The sequence below is a fragment of the Acartia tonsa genome, chromosome 14 (assembly GCF_053477335.1).
Source record: "Acartia tonsa isolate MP-2025a chromosome 14, ASM5347733v1, whole genome shotgun sequence".
In the NCBI taxonomy this organism is placed as follows: domain Eukaryota; kingdom Metazoa; phylum Arthropoda; class Copepoda; order Calanoida; family Acartiidae; genus Acartia; species Acartia tonsa.
Genome location: NC_137273.1, coordinates 31,568,565 through 31,583,192, shown reverse-complemented (window position 1 = coordinate 31,583,192; position 14,628 = coordinate 31,568,565). Strand labels below are relative to the sequence as shown.

The window sequence follows — 14,628 nt, the reverse complement described above, 5'->3', positions numbered from 1 at the left end:
AAATGCTAAATCAAAAACCTATGTATAAATAATTTGCCATAAATAACCAATGTTAATATAGATCTGTAATTTTACCAATAAACTGATAAGTATAGATAAATAATCCAAATAACTACCATATCTGGTGCCCAACTCTATAACAATTATAGATAGAAAAAGTGTTTTTTCTTAGATAGATTTATTTTCACTAAGTAAAATTAAAAATTAATTGTCCAAATCGAATTATAACAAAAATAAGTAAAAACAAAAAGAAATAAATTAATTTTTTTGTAAATATATAACAGAATATTGTAAAATGTCATTCAGTTTTGACTATATTATGGCAAGCGGAAGACTTTAAGGCAAAATAATTTTTCATTATCATTAATACGATTTTTCTTGCTTGATCAGTTTCTTAATTTCTTTGACCAGAACTCCATGTAGACTGTTCTCAGGTTCATACTCCATTATTCTAGATAGATAGATAGATAGATAGATAGATAGATAGACAGATAGATAGACAGACAGACAGACAGACAGACAGATTGAAGGATAGATTGATGGATAGATTGATGGATAGATTGATGGATTGATTGATGGATAGATCGATAGATAGATAGATGGATAGATTGGTGGATAGATGGATAGATAGATAGTTAGATATAAAATAAGTAGCTGTGAAAAGTTTTACCTTAAAGATCTCTCCAGAATATCCACATTCTTCTTTATATTCCTGAAATTATATAAACCTTTGAAAAATTTCTATATATATCATAAAAAGTAGTGAGATTCTTTTGCCTGTAACGTGAGATATCGATTAAAACTAAACCGATTTTCTTCTCCAGTTTAGTAGCCTAGAAAATCACATTTCCCCCATAGACTTAAAGAGTTACTGGCTGACAGATGAACTAGCAGTCAAAGTGAATCATAGAGTAGCTTGGATACTGATAAATAATAGTTATTTATCACATCGTATTTTGTTAGCCCCGGGATGCCAAAGGCACGGGCTAACAAAACTGGTTCTAGTATTATGATTGAAAATTTTTATATTCGTAGAAAACTGGATATAATACAAGACATGATTTTTAGTGTGGCTGATAACCGGTTTTTATCCGCCGGATTTTAATCGGTTTCGAAGGCATACTGCAAAATATGAACTTTACCTGGAATATTCCTCTGAGGATAATAACTTTTTAGAAAAGTTTCTTTTGTTTATTTCGCTTCTAGCCTTCCACAACTCAAATAATGATAATCCTAAATTATAAGAAACAAAGATGAAAACCGTCAGAAAAATACTTCTTTACCTTTTTATGCAAGGTTTGTTTGATGTTTGATAAAATTTTAGTATTTATATGACGACAGATTTTGTCTGCTAGAATCATAACAAATTCAGCGGCAAATGCGCGCTAGTACTCAAAGTCCCCAAAATCTTGCTAAATCCTTCACACTTTGGGCTGGTACCCCAGGTTTGAGACCCCTAATAATTGAATATTCGATCCATTGTCCCCTCCTTATTCCCTGCTTTGGAACACTACACAAAACACAATTTAATCATCTTCATTAACCTATTCCTTCATCTCATTACCTTTTTGAGTAGAAAGGCCTGGTTCTAAGAAATTACAAATTGATATAATTTCTTCACAGTACTTTTCCTTCAACTCCAATCTAAGGAGAAAACAAAAGTTTTGTAGTTTTATTCAGAGAGAGTGGGGACAACAGGCTGTTTATTACACTAGTCCACAAAGTTTTATAATAATGTTTTCTCATTGGTTGGCTCAACAACTTTGGAGACTTTAGTGAATTTTGATTGGTTGGTTTACAAGTTAAGTGTTAAAACGTTTCAACCATAAATTTTGCGCTACAAACGGTAAATTTTGTGTATCATTATTGGGGACGTACATCTATTTATTGGCCATTGTATATTCCCTTTAGATCATAGATAGTCAATATTTAAAAGAATTTAAATTTTCTACCAGGAGTTTTTAAAATATCAAGACTTAAATATCATATTTTTTGGATATATGCAACTTATATGGCCCCTCCCCCGAACTAAAAAAGCTTGGACGTCTCTGGATGGTATTTTTGTAACTTAAGCTTGTAAACAAACTTTTTAAATGCACTTCATGCAACTATCCCTTTAAAACAAACTTTTAGATATTGAATAACTAGCCTACAGCTCACGTTGTTCACTGGTCTGTAATGTTCTTGAGAATATTAAATATCTGTACTGGAAAGGTAGAAGGCTGATGCAAATATTAAGGTATTTAAAGTATTAAGAATTCAGGGTTAAGACAGAAGGCTTATTTTATGTTTGCTGACCAATGCATGTATACTCTAAGAATAATATTGTCTGGCGGTCTATCGGTAATGCTCTTAAATAATTTTCCCAGCTTTTATCGAAGATATTTTTTGTGTATAGATTCAAATACCACTAAGTATCATTACTCAGTATGTCTATCTTTTGTGCACCCTTTTTGCTTTCATTTGCTTTGCCTTTTATTTTTTTAATTCAAGAGCTTCTATAGTTATGGAGTTTGTCATCCTTTCTGTTAAATGTTAGTAGCGAAGTCAATAAATTAAAATTTAAAAAGTTTTCTTTCTGTCTTAAGTGCTCTGAAATAAATAAAATTACTGTAGGAGAAATGTTTATTTTCCCTTCTGCTATTTAATATAGAAGGTTTAATTTTTTGGAAAGCAATGCACTTCTGTACGCCTATAGCTAAAATATTTGTTTTGGATTACATTTTTTATCAAGATTATAATGGAACATTTGCAAAATTCATTTTCCGCTGTTATTTAGTAGCGAATCTCATTTATAATTCAAAATGTCTGTCCGTTCGTCTGCTGTTGGCTAGGATTAGGGGAAAATGTGATTTTCTCATTTACTAATCAATGGCTGAAAAATTGTGTAAATATTCCCAACATAGCTTGCCAGTATGGACCTCATTTATTGGCCAGTTTGAAAAGGGATTGTATAATATTAGTGATCTATTTCTTGTTAAAAGCAAAACTTTTCTACAGTGGGGGTTGGTCTGTCCATCCGAATATCCCTAACAGATAGTTCTGATTGTTAATTTAGGCATATTAGAATTGTCCTATTGAATTCAAACTCGACAATAAAATTTTTGAAACTGTTATGTCCTCTCCCCTAATTCTCTCTCGTTCTCTCTCTTTCTTTCTCTCTCTCTCTATCCCCTAATTCTCTCTCGTTCTCTCTCTTTCTTTCTCTCTCTCTCTCTCTCTCTCTCTCTCTCTCTCTCTCTCTCTCTCTCTCTCTCTCTCTCTCTCTCTCTCTCTCTCTCTCTCTTCCTCTATCCCCCTGTTCTCTCTATATATATATCCCCACCACGTTCTCTCTCTCTCTCTTTTCTCTATCCCCTCGTTCTCTCTCTCTCTACCTCTCTCTCTATCCACCCGTTCTCTCTCTTTCTTTTAAAAATATTAAGTTGCACATAAAGATTACGACTTTAACGTCTTATTTTATAATATCTGTTTAACTGATTTATTTAGTAATTTTTTGTTTTATCTATATTTAATGTAACAATACACGATATAACGTTTTGCCTAAATAATCAGGATAATATTCAATTGTGTGTTTTAATTTTCCCCTTTTAAGAATATGTTTTAGTGAAGGGTAAGTGAGGGCAAGACAAAAAATAAAAAGGTTCAGAGGAGAGAAAGGGAAGGGGAAGTTATGAAAGGTAGGAGTAAAGGAAAGGGATTTACATGCACCTCTTAAAAGATCCAGCAACCATAGACGTCCAAGGGTGGGGGTAAAGGGGTGTTTACTGTTTACCCCCCTCAAACTTTAAACTACGTTTATTTCAACCCCATCAAAATTATATAACTACATCAGATTACCCTCCTAAAACCTTTGAAACCACTTTGAAAATAAAACTGAAACTGCCTTACATTACTGAAAGACAGACAGACGGACAGACAAACACATCTAGAGTAGCTCTGCTATTCAGAATACCTGTCATCAGTTATAGTTTGAATATTATAACCCGGATAACCACCATAGGCCACACTCAATTCTTTTTTTATCTAGGATAAAGTTTCAATAATTCAATACGGTCAGGTGTAGATTTTGTGAAATGTGGATTTTGCAAATAGATGAATTCAAGATCAATTCATAACAGTCCTAATAATATGCTACGCACATTGATCAAATTAATTTCAATATGTGCCTATTATCCTAGTAATAGGGTGTCTTTCTATCTTTTGGGAAGTATCTTGCTTAATGCTGAATCTATTTGGAATTTCTTTAAAGTAAAGATTTATTGCTATTTTGGGGAAGTTTACCTCCACCCCCTCACCCCCTTCCAAAGAGAACTTACATTTAGGAATTAATACTAACCCTGGCCAAATAATTTTGCTTTAAATCCAAAATTGAAATTGTATAATACCAAATCCCCTCCCCCTCCCCTCTTGTGTCTCAAGTGGAAAAGCCGCTAGTTTGATAATAGTTAGTTCTCGCATTGCATTATAAAAAGTTTTCAGTGGATATCAAATGTACAATTATAAGATTAAAACCAGTTTTCTTAGCTCCGAAATGCTGAAGGCAATGGCTTAAAAACTGGTTTTAATCTTATGATTGTACATTTTTATATTTATAGAAAACTGGTTACAATATGATACATGATTTTTCATTATAGCTGAGAACCAGTTTAAATCCACCAGATATCAATTGGTTTCAAAGTGATACTGGAAAGAAAAAAAACATTACCTTGAGCAAAAAAGCATGACTTTCATGGAGGATTTTATTATTTTTGATTAAAAATTGTTCATGTGCTTTTACATCAAGCCTGTCTATGTTCTCTAGCTCCATCAATAGTTCTCTTTCTTTTGCAGCCAACTTAAAATATACATTCAAAAAAATCTATCCAATAAATTTCACAGGGAAAAAATCAGAAGGAGAGGAGACATTAGTATGTTTATTACACTAGTCCAAAAAGTTTTATAATAACAATATCTTTTTCTTTTGCTTAACAACTTTGGGGATTTTAATTGAATTTTGATTGGTTGTTTTATTCCAAACATTTCAACCACTAGTTGTAATCTACAAAGGCCCAGGTTCTACAATGAAAAATTAGTTAACAAACAAAATAATTGTATAATTACAATATAATTTGGAAGTACGGGCACTCTGGTAACAAATATGTAGTTGCTATGCTTTTTAAATCGTACCTAACTATGTATTATAGGAATCATCATCCAAAGCTTGAAATCGATAGGACAGTTCTAACATGATGGACGGACGTATGGATGGACCGACCCTAATTATATAAAAGCATCGCTTTAAAAAAAAAAACTACTTGTAGAGAAGGTGTTGATTTCTTACACTTATTGCATGTAGAAACAGCTGTGGGTGTCAAATCTAATGGGTCTTTTGGTATGATCTAAATAAAATAGATTGGAATGAATCAATAAATTGTAAGATAAATAATAGTTATTTCTCGCATCGTATTATAAACAGCTTTCCTCGGATATAAAATGTACAATTATAAGATTAAAACCAGTAACAACACTATCCAACTATCTATAGAAGGGGTAATTTTGTGAATAGTTATTTGGTATGTACATCAATTTATCAGCAATTGTCTTATTTCTTTAAATCCCTGAATGCATAGGTAAGTAGTTTTAATGTAATCAACATGTTGCACATCCAAAACATGTTTATTGATTATATGTAGACAGTAGATTAGACTGGCCCAAAAAAACATGAATTTTTAAATCTTTACCATATCAATTTGCGGTTACCTTGAAGTTGTTACCGGCTCAAATGTAGACCTTTTAGTGAAAACTAGACCTCTCTACAATGAAAATTGATCTCGAAATTTCAATTTTAAGCTTTTTATCAAAAACTTCATATTTTCATGATTTTAACAAGAAATAATTTAAGGACTGCCAACCTAAATTAATGTAACAAGAGTTCAAATATGAAGCAATTATAAAAAGTAGGCAGAACCGCCATTCCTGCCAAATAATTTCGAAAAAACGTCTAAAAACATTGTTTTATTTAAATTGATAATTTGTGTAAGCAATTGAACTAAAACAGTAGCTATTAGTCTTATGAGAAGAGAAATTATGAAAAACTCTAAAAAATATACATTTTAAAGACATAAAATAGGAAAAAGGGTTTTTAATAAATTCCATGGCTCAACAGACATTGTCGCCAATAAAGAGACAATTTACTAAAATAAAAAATTAAATGAAGGTAAAAAAATATGCAATATACTTATTCTCATATTCAACTTTAAAAAAAAGCATACTAATAAAAAAATTAATGTTGCAAAAAATAATTTGATTGTTTTTTATTAAACCAGGAATAAAGAGTAAGGCTTATCTTTAATTATTTTTCTTCAATGATTTTGCAGTATTAGCTTTCCCAAATTATTGTAATTGTACAAAAATAAATTTTTATACTTTCTTTCTTCATATGTTTATTCCTGGTGATTTTAATATTTTATTTCAATGTTTGTAAATAAACAGACAGAAAATTTGATGTTCTCCTTATATCTGGTGTAAGGCATTCTTAATTTGGGGAAGTAAAGGTGAAAATAAATATGCATTGGACGAGATAGCGATAGATATTTTCTTAAAATCAATAATAGGGCTAAAATCTACAAACAATACATAACCTATTTTTACATTCCGCACATTGAAAAGCGATTTAGACCTTCATTTGGGCCACACTACTGTAGATTCACTAAACCTCAGATACAAGATGTAGAATAATAGAAAGATAGATACAATGTATACAAACACCTACAATAACAGTTTTAGAATGTAAAACATGTTTTGCTATTCAAAAACATGTTATTTTCTATAGAATATATGTTATGTAGAATCACCAAACCTTGGATACAAGATGGTATATAGATACAATGTAGATAAATATACCTATTGGGAGCAGTTTTAATAAGTAAAATATGTTGTGTCTAGCATATTGGAGTCTGCATATATTATATAAAATCACCAAACCTTGAAGACAAGATGTTAGATAGAAAGATATTATTACTAGAAAGATAGACACAACCACTGTAAACAAATACATTTATTCAGTAAAACATGTTGTGCTATTCAAAACCTTTTTTTTATATGTATTATTTTAAATCACCCAACCTCAAAACTTAGATACATATTAGTAGTAATCGTTTTATGTCTTTAGCATTGAATCTTGCTAACCGCTTAACTGATATGGTTATTCTTATCAGTGAAGTTTCTTATAGATCCAGCAAATGTTGTTTAAACTGTTTGGGAGGAGGGTATTTACACCCTCCCACGAGATACTGCCCCGAGAAAAAAGGCCAAATCCAAAAAGAAATCTTTTTTAAACTAAAATTTAAGTTGAGGGTTGACTTCCCCCACCTCAATTACCTAATGTGTCCCTACAGGCCTCTGGGGGCACATCCGCTAGTATAGTTAGAATGTAGAAAACTATTTTACAATGTAGATAATTACCTGTCCAGAGCAAGGACACAAGAAGACAGACATAAATGTGTTCAACTCAGTTGGGTCTTTACACCTAAAAAAATCAACAAATATTCACTAAAAAATGTAACTAACATATTGACTCACAGACCAGAATATAAGTCTTGAATTCTGCACAGAAAAACAAATTTTCATGAGGGTGCCTACTTTATAAGTTACTTATGTCTGAATTTTGTATTCCTGTGTTCACATTTTCTTAGAATTTTTTTTCTAAAACGGTTTACCTGACACATTCACAGCTAAAATGTTTACCACTGAAAAGTCCAATTCTCCTGAAATTAGACAGAATCATTTTTTGCTTCCTAAAGATTTTTTCTTTAAATGTTACAAATGTACCAAATAGTTTGGTTTTGAATTTTATCCAAAGCCACTTTTCCTCACCCCTTTTTGTGAATGGAAAATTATTTCATTAATTTTTTTATTATCATGCATTTTTTCTACTTCACCTGATATTTGTTGGATTAAAAGTTCTGGCATAATTGTGATATATATTGTCTCCCTTCTTTATCTAAACAGTAAACAATTAGTGTCAATTTAAAAAAAAAATTAATTCTGATTTTTTTCTTTTGTTTTAATAAATATTTCATGCATGCAAGCAGCCATTCTTAAACATAACCAAAAAGTAAAATGAGTTTAAACCAACCATCCAAGATATATATCCAAGTTCCCAAACAAATTTATGGGTACCATTATGATTTACAATCCAATGTTCCCTCCTTCCCTGTTTAAAACAATTATAGTGATAAATAATAAAACAACAATCTATAATACAAAGTAGAACGATGTCTGTCTGTTTGTTTGTCTGTGTGTCTGTTTGTTTGTAGCGAAGGATCTCGCTAACCGCTGAACCGATCGGGTTCTCCTTTACAGGGTAGGTCCCGGGAAGGTTTATAAATATTTTCTTGGGGGGAGGGACACCCCCAACCCCCCAAAAATTTAAAATACCCCCCCACAAAAAAAATTTTCTTTATAAAATTAAAATTTTTGGTCGACTACCCCCCCCCCCATAAAAAAAATCTCCCCCCTTCCGAAGAAAAAAATTTTTCTTAGATTTTTTTAAAATCTAAATTACGAAAAATTGGTTTGATCAAACCTCTTTGGGCAAAGTCCCTAGAGGCTAGGGGCGAAACCGCTAGTAGCATACAAAGGAAGCCTGCAAGAAATACACTGCTTTAACCTTAGAGAAGTGTATTTCTTGCATTCTTCCTCTAATAACATATTACAGAGCACTACTTATATGACACAGTAATGTGACAAGGAACCTGAAGGTATTACTTTTGATCTTGCTATTAGAGTCATCATGTGGTCATCACTGAACATGACTCTGGTGTTCTTGTAGCAGGAATGCATCATCATGGCTGCATTCGGGAAAACTCCTAGAAGTACAGGAGTTCATAAAAGTAAGAAAAGAAACCATTTTAAATACATTGAATTTTATCTCATAGTTTTGACTTTTATTGAATTTAGTTTTATTGCAATATTTAAAGCAAGGGTAGTTTCAAGAGGATTACGTAAGGGTAAAATTGGTTATTTGCTCACAAGATATTTAAATATAAATTAGAGGAAATGGGATATGATTCAATAACCATAAATAACCTTGAAGTATCTTTTACTTTATTGTGATAATTTTTGTTGTAATAATACAACAAAATAATAAACCAATACGGTCCTACAAATTATTTGGAATTTATACATAGAGATTTGATAGTTCTAAAATGGAAAATATAGATATATTGGAGAAAAACATTGTTAAATGCCCAGATAAAATTAAAATTAGCCCAAAGGAGTGCAAGCCTTTTTTTGGGGGGGAGGGGGTATATAAATGAGAGGTTTTAAAGGTTTTGGGAAAAGGCTAATCTAATGATCTAATCTACTTATAAATTTCACCCCCCCCCCCCCTTGGAAGTCCCTGACCTGATATAGTGTCTCCAGCTCCTGTTGGGAATAGTTCAAAACAATTAGTATCAAAGATTCCACACAGATTATGAATTTTCTCTTCATCTGCATTCTTAAGTAAATTTAATATTAAAAAACTCTTAACAATAATAATACTGTAACTCTATTCATTAACAAAAAATCAAAATTTAATTCTCAACCTCTGAATTGAAATCAAAATAACGCATGATTTGCACCTGTTCTAAAACATAATTTGCTATAACATTATCTTACATATGAGCATTAAGCATAATTTTACAAGTATGCTTGTGGTGTAAGATTCTTCCAGATATAAGTTGTAACAGTTTTTCTATTGATCTGTTTTTACTCAAAAATTCGTTTACTGACCTTTATTCTAAACTGGTTGATAATTGGAATTATTGAATCATCAACAATCTAAATAATGAGTAATTAATCTTGTTATTTTTATCATACTATTTATTTTCTTTTAAAAAAAAATAGGGATAAGACTAAGAAAGTAAAGAGTACAAAAAACTTCTGCTTTGACAAACTTTAGTAATTTATCTTATCTTAATTTACCTTTGTCTTGCCCATTTGTTGGCGTTCTTCAAGGTGAGATTGTAGGCTCATAATACTTTCTAATTGTTTATCTTCCAACAGGAGTCCCCTCAATACAAGGATAACCTAAACAATGAGTCCCTCAAGGTCGATTGTAGGCTCCTAATACTATTTTATCTTATATTTGCCCCTCAATACGAAAATAACCTAAACAATTAAGTGGAGTCCCTCAATGAATCTTATATTTACCCCTCAGAACAAGGACAACCTAAACAATAAAAATGGAGTCCCTAAAGGACAATTGTGGGTTCATAGTTATTTCTAGTTAATAATCATGTAATGGGATCATCATTATTGACCTGGTAATTAACATTTATTGGAATCTTTTTCCTCTTTGCAACTGATCTTTTGCTGTAGCTTGAAAATATTGCCTCTTTGTTTTGTGATAATATCCTAAAAGTAGTAAAAACGAATTAGAACAATTTGTGAAAATATGAACTTTGTTATCTTGCTTGAATGAAAGTTGGTTATGCTTATTTCATGTATCATTAAAAGTCAATCTGACTGGTAAGTTATAGAAATGCTAAACAAAAATTAGAGTTTTAAGCAGGGTTGGCATAAATCTCGATTTTTCTAGAAAAGTCCTCGAACAATTGAACAATTTTAACCAGTTAAATTGTGGGAAAAAAACAGAATTTTTCAAAATAAAGTTCATTGAAAGAAGAAAAATAAGAAGAATGCTATGGATTTTTGTTGGTGGTTAAAACTGGAAAAAAACATGTGGTTTTAACTGCCCTGGACTTTTCTTGCCATCCCTGGTTTTAAGTTCCTTTGAATGTAGATATTAACAAACTTGAAATTGATACAAAATAATAAAAATAGTGTGTTATTAAAGAGCAATTTATTTGGGAACCATTTGATTTCCAAGAATTTCTAAGCAGATATAAAAACTCAAGCAGCTTAATTGCTTAGCAAAGCTGCCCTGCAATGATCAAATATAAGAACTTACCTACACTCAGCTGCATGAAGGGGGTTGCCTTGACATTTCTGACTACACAAGGGCAGTGAACATTTGGAGCAAAGTACAAAAGTTTTGCTTGTAGACTTAAAACAGCTGACACACAGAGGTTTACTTGAACTGATAATCAAATATTTGGTGATGTTTTAGTTGTAAATTAATAAAAATCATGTAGACTATTTTCATTTAAAATCCATAATAGTACTTAAAATTAAATTGAAAGAAATTTCTTGCTGTATTAAAGTCTCCTTTTCTTTTCTACCTTAAATATTGTATGTATACTTGATTTTGCAGTAATACATAAGACAAAATTTTTCTAGCAAGGTGATTAATCAAGAAAATCTTAAATGAAATTGTTCTACTAAATTAAAAGCCAAATATGCCTGTCAATATTAGGTCCCACTAGAACAGCTCTTTCTTTTAGAATAATTTCTCCTTCGTTTAAATCTCTAAAAAAATTATGATATCAAATTTTATAGGAAATAGTAAAGATTTATCAAGTAGGTGATTTATTGAGGATACCAGTCAAGATATCAATTATGTCCACCCTAATGATGAATTACTTGTGTGCTACCATGACCCTGCCAGCTACAGGATCATCCATGACAGTGAGGTCGTTGATACAGCTTACCTGTGTGCTAGGATGACCCTGCCAGCTACAGGATCATCCCTGACAATGTAGGCCTTGATACAGCTTACCTGTGTGCTACTATGACCCTGCCAGCTACAGGATCATCTCTGACAGTGTAGGCCATGGTACAGCTTACCTGTGTGCAACCATGACCCTGCCAGCTACAGGACCATCCCTGACAGTAAAGGCCTTGATACAGCTCACCTGTGTGCTACCATGACCCTGCCAGCACAGGACCATCCCTGACAGTGAAGTCCTTGATACAGCTCCCCTGTGTGCTACCATGACCCTGTCAGCTACAGGATCATCCCTGACAGTGTAGGCCTTGATACAGCTTACCTGTGTGCTACCATGACCCTGCTAGCTACAGGATCATCCCTGACAATGTAGTCCTTGATTCAGCTCACCTTTGTGCTACCATGACCCTGCTAGCTACAGGATCATCCCTAACAGTATAGGCCTTGACAATGCTTACCTGTGTGCTACCATGACCCTGCCAGCCACAGGACCATCCCTGAGAGTGAAGGCCTTGATACAGCTCACCTATTGCTACCATGACCCTGCCAGCTACAGGACCATCCCTGACAGTGTAGGCCTTGATACAGCTTACTTGTGTGCTACTATGACCCTGCCAGCTACAGGATCATTTCTGACAGTGTAGGCCATGATACAGCTTACCTGTGTGCAACCATGACCCTGCCAGCCACAGGACCATCCCTGACAGTGAAGGCCTTGATACAGCTCACCTATTGCTACCATGACCCTGCCAGCTACAGGACCATCCCTGACAGTGAAGTCTTTGATACAGCTCCCCTGTGTGCTACCATGACCCTGCCAGCTACAGGATCATCCCTGACATTATAGGCCTTGATACAGCTCACCTGTGTGCTACCATGACCCTGTCAGCTATAGGATCATCCCTGACAGTGTAGGCCTTGATACAGCTTACCTGTGTGCTACTATGACCCTGCCAGCTACAGGATCATCCCTAACAGTGTAGGCCTTGATACAGCTTACCTGTGTGCTACCATGACCCTGCTAGCTACAGGATCATCCCTGACAGTATAGGCCTTGATACAGCTTACCTGAGTGCTACCATGACCCTGCCAAGATATCAATTATGTCCACTCTAATGATGAATTACTTGTGTGCTACCATGACCCTGCTAGCTAGAGGATCATCCCTGACAATGTAGGCCTTGATTAGGCTTACCTGTGTGCTACCATGACCCTGCTAGCTACAGGATCATCCCTAACAGTATAGGCCTTGACACTGCTTACCTGTGTGCTACCACGACCCTGCCAGCTACAGGATCATCCCTAACAGTATAGGCCTTGAAACAGCTTACCTGTGTGCTACCATGACCCTGCCATCTACAGGATCATCCCTGACAGTATAGGCCTTGATACAGCTTACCTGAGTGCTACCATGACCCTGCCAGCTACAGAATCATCCCTGACAGTATATGCCTTGATACAGCTTACCTGTGTGCTACCATGATAATGCCAGATACAGGATCATCCCTGACAGTATAGGCCTTGTTACAGCTTACCTGTGTGCTACCATGACCCTGCCAGATACAGGATCATCCCTGACAGTGTAGGCCTTGTTACAGCTTACCTGTGTGCTACCATGACCCTGCCAGCTACAGGATCATCCCTGACAGTATAGGCCTTGTTACAGCTTACCTGTGTGCTACCATGACCCTGCCAGCTACAGGATCATCCATGACAGTGAGGTCGTTGATACAGCTTACCTGTGTGCTAGGATGACCCTGCCAGCTACAGGATCATCCCTGACAATGTAGGCCTTGTTACAGCTTACCTGTGTGCTACCATGACCCTGCCAGCTACAGGATCATCCCTGACAGTATAGGCCTTGATACAGCCCTTCTTGTGAAGCTTCCAGTCTTCCTTTTGATGATCTTTCCCTGAAATCAATAACATGGATAATAGTGTCCAGAAGATGTGAGCTTGCAGCATTAGCGTAAATGATAGCGTGCATGCTTGCTGTCGGAGAGGTGTCGGGTTCGAATTTGGACCACACTGCGACATACTAGAGACGTTAAAATGATATCTTCTTCTGCTATATCTAGCAAGTGACACTAAAATTGATTGTAAAAATGCACAGTTAGGACTTTCAACCAATAGTAGTGCAATCAAAAAGTTGGTTGTCTGTTGGATGTTACTTAATCTAATATAATATTGTGGAATATTGCATTCCATTATAAGCAAAGGATGCTCTGGTTTCTTTACAAGATCACTTGAAATCGAAGGACAATTTCGCCCAATTGGGTTAGTGTTAATATGGAGCGCAACATTTGAGGCAGACGTAGAGAATGGAGGTGACAACATCCATAAGTAGCTAAGCACAAAAAACAGTGGATGGTAATACATACAAGAATATTTAAAAATCGGGAAAAATATTACGGACAGGCGGACATTTTGAATTATAGAGTAGTTTCGCTACTAAAAATAGAGAATTAGTAGGTATTACCACAATAAGCGACAGCAAAGCATCCTGTACAATAAGAATTGGCTTCTTTATCACAAATTCTACATTTTTGTAACATTTTTATAAGATCCCTGAAACTTCTAGAGCCATTCATCTTTACTTTCAGATTATGATATATTCATTAAATGTAATGTTCAAACCCTTGACAGTTTGTCCTTTAACAGCGGGATTCGAGAAGCTTTTCTACAATAGCCAAGTTCACAAAAGACATAGGTTGACCTCTGGAAATTTTAGGTCGACCTGTAGAAGCTTTAGGTTGACCGATTTTATAAAGGTATTTGTGGGTTGTACTTGTTTAGGTTGACCTACAGAAAAAAAATCGGTCGACTTTTAAAAGTTATTTGTGAACTGGGTAATAGACTTTTTCTTATTTCAAAATAAAACGGCGCTGACGGTGCTAATGTTCGTTTGTTTGATTTGAAGCTTCGCGTTTATGGATGTTGTCATCATTTCAACAAGTATCCTATTAAAACTGTAGACGTTTTATCTCAATGATTTATCTATAATACAATGAAGAATTATGTCTGTCCGTCCG

At 34.1% G+C, this 14,628-nt stretch overlaps 1 protein-coding gene across 2 annotated transcripts; it reads right to left on the bottom strand.

The window, feature by feature from the left end:
• Nucleotides 1–161: 161 nt before the first annotated feature.
• Nucleotides 162–14,171, bottom strand: LOC145305958 (SET domain-containing protein SmydA-8-like). 2 transcript variants are annotated; one of them, XM_080147865.1, is made up of 19 exons: nt 14,076–14,171; nt 13,404–13,509; nt 11,332–11,397; nt 10,940–11,068; nt 10,290–10,383; nt 9,952–10,056; nt 9,760–9,807; nt 9,391–9,484; nt 8,752–8,852; nt 7,923–7,984; nt 7,701–7,748; nt 7,447–7,510; nt 5,298–5,381; nt 4,709–4,837; nt 3,956–4,026; nt 1,565–1,644; nt 1,143–1,233; nt 671–712; nt 162–451 (listed from the first exon to the last, which is right to left on the bottom strand). In XM_080147865.1, exons 1-19 carry the CDS (start codon nt 14,149–14,151, stop codon nt 364–366), a joined length of 1,578 nt encoding a protein of 525 aa, XP_080003991.1. In that variant the 5' UTR covers nt 14,152–14,171; the 3' UTR covers nt 162–363. The 2 variants fall into 2 exon arrangements, with proteins under 2 accessions (XP_080003991.1, XP_080003992.1); XM_080147866.1 differs by lacking the exons at nt 13,404–13,509; nt 14,076–14,171 and adding an exon at nt 11,648–11,706.
• Between the last annotated feature and the right edge of the window lie 457 nt (nt 14,172–14,628).

Bases quoted from the DNA above. Each gene is read 5' to 3' on its own strand.
- LOC145305958 (XM_080147865.1), bottom strand. From the start codon at position 14,151: ATGTTACAAAAATGTAGAATTTGTGATAAAGAAGCCAATTCTTATTGT. The intron at 11,069-11,331 runs GCATATTTGGCT...TTTGATTATCAG, and splicing joins GTGGGACCTAATATTGACAG to TTCAAGTAAACCTCTGTGTG. The intron at 10,057-10,289 runs GTCAATAATGAT...CTCATTGTTTAG, and splicing joins CAATAAATGTTAATTACCAG to GTTATCCTTGTATTGAGGGG.